The 5,998-nt window shown below is 44.2% G+C and overlaps 2 protein-coding genes across 2 annotated transcripts; both read left to right on the forward strand.

Moving 5' to 3' along the window:
* The first annotated feature begins 1,619 nt into the window (after nucleotides 1–1,619).
* LOC138902669 (uncharacterized) lies at nucleotides 1,620–2,159 on the forward strand. The gene has a single exon (XM_070190557.1). It carries the CDS (start codon nucleotides 1,620–1,622, stop codon nucleotides 2,157–2,159), a length of 540 nt encoding a protein of 179 aa, XP_070046658.1.
* A 228-nt stretch (nucleotides 2,160–2,387) lies between these two features.
* On the forward strand, nucleotides 2,388–5,998 carry LOC138902670 (uncharacterized). The gene is made up of 6 exons (XM_070190558.1): nucleotides 2,388–2,625; nucleotides 2,725–3,134; nucleotides 3,793–4,086; nucleotides 4,315–4,607; nucleotides 5,113–5,309; nucleotides 5,853–5,998. The coding sequence occupies exons 1-6, from the start codon at nucleotides 2,388–2,390 to the stop codon at nucleotides 5,996–5,998; spliced, it is 1,578 nt and encodes a 525-aa protein (XP_070046659.1).

Here is a 5,998-nt window from a genome sequence, read left to right on the forward strand (position 1 = left end):
GTAGTTTAATTCAGAAAAAAAAAAGTTTGGACTTTTTCCGACGATGGATCTCTTGGACAGCTTTCTTGAGGGATTAAGGTCCAATGAAAAATTCCAAAAATATTTTTTTATTTGTAGTTAGTCGTAGGTAGATAATAATCCCCCTTGATTTTTCTTTTGGCATCGGTTCTTTTGAAATTGTGGTTATGGTTGATGTCTCAAATGGGACGACCTAGCCGATCGGGTCGAGATCGAACTCCGTGTAAGAATATGATGGTATTGTGAATTGTGGAATATCGGTACTAAAGATCACCCCACCCTAATAACATGGAAATTGACTTGAAAACTTATATGATCCTTATTTGATGTTTTAGTATTGTTTGAAGCCCTTATTGAACTCATGATTGTTTCTCCTTGTATTGTTATGCATTCTATTGAGATAGTTTTTAGCTATACATACTAGTACTATTCGATAGTACTAACGTCCCTTTTGTCGGGGGCGCTGCATCTTTACATGGATGCAGGGGGTTTCATAGTAGGTATTGCTGATCAGCGATAGCAGTCCACCTTCCTCCTAGTAGACTTGGTGAGCCCCATCTCATTCCGTGGTCATGTATCTTGTGTACATTTTGTTATCATGTTTTGAGGTATAGACGGGGCCTTGTTGCTAGCACTATCATAACTCTCTTTTGTATCTCTTAGAGACTCTGTAGACACTATGTGGGTTGTACATGGGTGTTAGAAAAGTCAAAAAGATTATGTTGTGTTTTTGATTTCTTGTTCCACTTTAGAATATAAATAGGCGTGTATTTTGAGATATTAAAGGTAAAAATACTAATATAAAGGTTTTGGTATTTTATGTATATGATCTTCTTACTGTCTAACTAATAAAATAATGCCTCTTCTTGATCATGGGTGAGTTGGGTTGAAAGTGTCTAACAGGCTTGCTCGACCGGGTTCACTCGGTTGAGCGCTGGTCGCGGTCCCTGAGTTTGGGGCTTGACAAACTTTGTTTCAAAGCCTAAGGTTTTAAAGTATTCTAGGATGTCTCGGAGCCGTGTCTAGTAGAGTCTTTCTTTTCGTTGTGTTGTCGACCACATCTATAAGTTGGAGGCTACTTGGACATGTAGGAACAATACGCTTCTTTGATATTCTGGATCGTGTGATGAAACTAATTATGCAACTGTTGCTATATGGCACCTAAGAAGCGATCAAGAACTGGCCAAGGGGCCAATGCTGCTTTAAGAGTAACAGTTGACCCTCTATTTGATGATGTGAGTGAATACTCAAGGGGTGAGGATAATCCCCCAACTGCTTCACTGCCTGATTCCACTACACCTGTTCAGGCCATGCCAGTTCCTGCACCTACTGAGGGTTCAGCGGTTCCTCCAACTGATATTTTGGTTCCACCACGAGCTCCAGCTTCCGATTCCAGTGTTTCTGATGTTGATCTTAGGGGAGCTATCCAGATGCTGACACAGATAGGGGCTTCTCAAGCCCAGAGATCAAATGTTGCACCCACTTCTTCTAGCTAGTGAGGGGATTCTAGGGTTTCCAGGGTGAACAAGTTTCTTCAGTTGGATCCTCCGGTGTTCACGGGTGCTAATCCCGAAGAGGACCCACAGGACTTCATTGATGAGATGCATAAGACTCTCCGAGATATGTGCCCTATTGAGACGGAGGGTGTAGAGTTGGCCGCCCACCGCCTAAAAGGGGTGGCCTATTCTTGGTATGAGCTGTGGGAGGACTCTCGGGAGGAGGGGAGCCCTCCAGCGAGGTGGAGTAAGTTTGTTGGCGCTTTCATGGACCATTTCTTGCCGGCTGAGACTAGGGCAATCCGTGCCGCAGAGTTTGAGAACCTTAAGCAACGTAGTAAGAGTGTGTGGGAGTATCACATGGAGTTCACGCGTCTTTCTAAATATGTCATTCTTATGTTGCCTACTATGGAGGCTAGAGTGCGCCGGTTTGTGCAGGGCCTTAGCCCCTTGGTTATCAATGAGGCTGCCACAGTTGCTTTGAATTCAGATATGAACTATGGGAAGATGGTAGCATTTTCTCAAGCTACAGAGAACCGTAAGTTGAAGAACAGAATGGAGCGAGAGGGTATCAGCAAGGCTCGGTCCACGGATAACTTTGGGGAGTCATTTGTTGAGGGAAAATCAGCTTTTAGGGGAGGGTAATCAGGGCCATCCCAGTCTTTTGCTCAGTCTTCAGCCAGTGCACTGCCAGCAGGGCCCACTCAGCAGCAGGGGAGTCATTTTATGCCCAATTAGGGCAGCAGGAGACCCCACCAGCAGGGTCGATCAGGAGGGAGATTCCAGCAGCAGCAGAGGCCCCCAAGCCCCATGTGTGGGAAGATGCACTTGGGAATCTGCTACATAGACCTACCTATATGTTATGGGTGCGGAATGAGGGGTCATATTCAGAGGGAGTGTCGATTATCCTGCCAGGGTGCGGGCAGGGACACAACACAGCCATACAGTTCTGCAGCTGCTACATCTTCAGCACCCCCTCCATCTCGAGGCACTCCAGCACCAGCAGGGCGTGGTGCAGCTAGGGGTGGCCCACAGAGTTTAGGAGGACCCAGCCGTTTCTATGATATGAGTGGTCGCCAGAGTGCAGAGGCTTCTCCAGATGTTGTCACAGGTATATTAACTGTCCAATCCCATGATGTATAGGCTCTTATTGATCCCAGCTCCACCTTGTCCTATGTTACCCCTTATGTTGCCATGGAATTTGGGATAGAACCGGAACAGCTTCATGAGTCGTTCTCTATATCTACTCCGGTTGGTGAGTTTATTATGGTCGCACGGGTTTATAGGGGTTGTATTGTCTCGGTACGTGGTCGGGATACCGTGGCCGATCTCATTGAATTGGGGATGGTTGATTTTGATGTAATTATTGGGATGGATTGGCTTTATTCATTTTTTGCTAAGCTCGACTGTCGAACTAGAACTGTGAGGTTTGAATTTCCAAGTGAGTGGGTTGTTGAGTGGAAGCAGGATAATGTGGTGCCGAAGGGTAGGTTTATTTCTTACCTTAAGGCCACGAAGATGATTAACAAGGGATGTATCTATCATTTGGTCCGGGTCACAGATACCAATGCTGAGGTGCCTACACTCGAGTTTGTGCCAGTTGTGAATGAATTTCTAGAGGTCTTTCCTGATGAGCTCCTTGGGATTCCGCCAGACAAGGAGATTGATTTTGAGATTGATGTGATGCCAGGCACGCAGCCTATATCTATTCCGCCCTACAGGATGGCACCAGTAGAATTGAAGGAACTAAAAGAGCAATTGAAGGAATTGTTAGAGAAGGGTTTCATCCTACCGAGTGTGTCACTATGGGGCGCACCAGTTCTCTTTTGTAAGGAAGAAAGATGGATCGCTGAGGATGTTTATTGACTACCTGCAGATCAACAAAGTCACAATCAAAAATAAGTACTCGTTACCAAGAATAGATGATTTCTTTGATCAGTTACAGGGTGCTAGATACTTCTCCAAAATTGATTTACGATTCGAGTATCACAAATTGAAGATCAGGGAGTAAAAAATTCCGAAAACAGCTTTCAGAACCCGGTATGGGCACTTTGAATTTTTGGTAATGTCTTTCGGGCTAACAAATGCCCCGGCAGCTTTCATGGACCTTATGAATCAGGTTTTCAAGCCTTTCCTCGACTCCTTTGTGATAATGTTCATTGACGATATTCTTGTGTATTCACGAGGTCGGGAGGACCATGCCGATCATCTTAGGGCAGTATTGCACACTCTTCATCAGCACCAATTGTACGCGAAGTTTTCATAATGTGAATTTTAGCTCGAATCTGTCACATTCTTGGGTCATGTTGTCTCTAGAGAAGGAATTAAAGTGGATCCTCAAAAGATTTCAGCAGTGAAGAATTGGCCTACACCTACAACGCCAACCAATATTCGCAGTTTCTTGGGTTTAGCAGGGTATTGCCGGAAGTTTGCCTCTTCATTGACTAGATTGACTCAGAAAGTGGTTAAGTTCCAATGGTCTTATGCTTGTGAAAGGAGCTTCCAGGAATTGAAATCGAGATTGACTACGGCACTGGTGTTGGCCCTGCCAGAGGGTACAGACGGGTATATGGTATATTGTGATGCTTCAAGGATCGAGCTTGGGTATGTGTTAATGAAACATGGCAAGGTTATAGCTTATGCTTCTAGACAACTCAAGAATCATGAAAAGAACTATCCAACACATGACTTAGAACTTGCGGCAGTGGTTTTTGCATTGATGATTTGGCATCGCTATTTGTATGGGGTCCATGTGGATGTATTCACGAACCACAAGAGTCTTCAATATATTTTCAAACAGAAGGAGCTAAATCTGAGGCAGAAAAGATGGCTTGAGTTACTCAAGGACTATGATATCGATATCCTATATCACCCAGGGAAAGCCAATGTGGTAGCGGATGCTCTTAGGTGGAAATCTATGGGTAGTTTGGCTCACTTGGAGGCATGTCAGAGGCCGTTGGCTAGGGAGGTTCACCAGTTAGCTAGTTTGGGAGTTCGTCTTGTGGACTCTAGTGAAGGAGGGGCAGTTGTGCAAAATAGGGTTGAATCATTGCTTGTTGTGGAAGTCAAAGAGAAGCAATACGACGATCTATTGTTGGTATAGTTGAAGGAGGGGGATTCACAAACATAAAACTATGGCTTTTACTCTTGGCATGGATGATGGTACATTAAGGTACCAAGGGCAGATATGTGTTCCAAATGTAAATGGTCTCCGGGAAAGAATCATGACCGAGGCTCACACTTCTAGGTATTCCGTGCACCCAGGTTCTACGAAGATGTATCACGATCTCAAGGAAGTCTATTGGTGGAATGGCATGAAAAGGAATGTGGCAGACTTTGTGGCAAGGTGTCCGAATTGTTAGCAAGTAAAGGCCAAACACCAACGGCCTGGTAGATTGGCACAGAACATAGAAATCCCAATATGGAAGTGGGAAATTATTAATATGGATTTTGTGGTAGGATTACCACCCACTCCGTGCAAGTTTGATTCAATTGTGGTGATTGTGGATCGGCTCACGAAATCAGCTCACTTCTTGCCAGTTAAATCTACCTACACAGCATAATAGTATGCTTAGTTGTATATCATTGAAATTGTCAGGCTACATGGTACTCCAGTTTCTTTTATTTCCGATCGATGGGATCAATTCGCGGTAAATTTTTGGAAGACATTTCGGCAAGGTTTGGGTACTAAGGTGAATCTTAGTACAGCTTTCCATCCACAGACCGACGGGAAAGCAGAGCGGACTATTCAGACACGTGAGGTCATGTTGCGTGCGTTTGTTCTCGACTTCAAGGGTAGTTGGGATGATTATTTTCCACTCATAGAGTTTGCTTATAACAACAGCTTTCATGCTAGTATCCAGATGGCACCATATGAGGCATTATATGGTAGGAGATGTAGATCTCCCATTGGGTGGTTCAAAATTAGGGAAGTAGAGTTGATAGGGCCAGACCTCATGCATCATGCTAAGGAAAAGGTTAAGACCATTAAGGAACAGTTGAAGACTGCTCAGAGTCTCCATATGTCCTATTCGGATGTTCGTCGTAGGGATTTGGAGTTCAAAGAAGATGATTAGGTATTCTTGAAAATTTCCCCCTTGAAAGGTGTAATGCGATTTGGTAAGAAACGGAAATTGAGTCCGAGGTATGTCGGACCGTACAGAATCATTCACAGGATCGGTGAGGTGGCGTATAAGCTTGAGCTACCACCTGAGATGTCATTAGTGCACCCGATATTCCATATGTCTATGTTGAAGAAGGTAGTTGGAGATCCATCAGCTATTGTGCCGGTTGAGACCATTGAGGTTAATGAAGAATTGTCATATGAATAAATTCCAGTTGCTATTCTTGAAAGACAAATCCGAAAGTTGAGAAATAAAGAAATTGCCTCCATGAAAGTGTTATGGCGAAACCAGCAGGTTGAAGAGGCCACTTGGGAGGCCGAGGAAGAGATGAAGAAGAAGTATCCTTACTTGTTTGAATAG

Source organism: Nicotiana tomentosiformis, chromosome 12, assembly GCF_000390325.3.
Source record: "Nicotiana tomentosiformis chromosome 12, ASM39032v3, whole genome shotgun sequence".
In the NCBI taxonomy this organism is placed as follows: Eukaryota; Viridiplantae; Streptophyta; class Magnoliopsida; order Solanales; family Solanaceae; genus Nicotiana; species Nicotiana tomentosiformis.

Coding starts and splice junctions, on each gene's coding strand:
- LOC138902669 (XM_070190557.1), top strand. CDS start 1,620: ATGCATAAGACTCTCCGAGATATGTGCCCTATTGAGACGGAGGGTGTA.
- LOC138902670 (XM_070190558.1), top strand. CDS start 2,388: ATGAGGGGTCATATTCAGAGGGAGTGTCGATTATCCTGCCAGGGTGCG. Junction 4,087..4,314: donor AGGGTACAGACGGGTATATG/GTATATTGTGAT, acceptor ATTTTCAAACAG/AAGGAGCTAAATCTGAGGCA. Junction 5,310..5,852: donor GTTTGTTCTCGACTTCAAGG/GTAGTTGGGATG, acceptor AATAAATTCCAG/TTGCTATTCTTGAAAGACAA.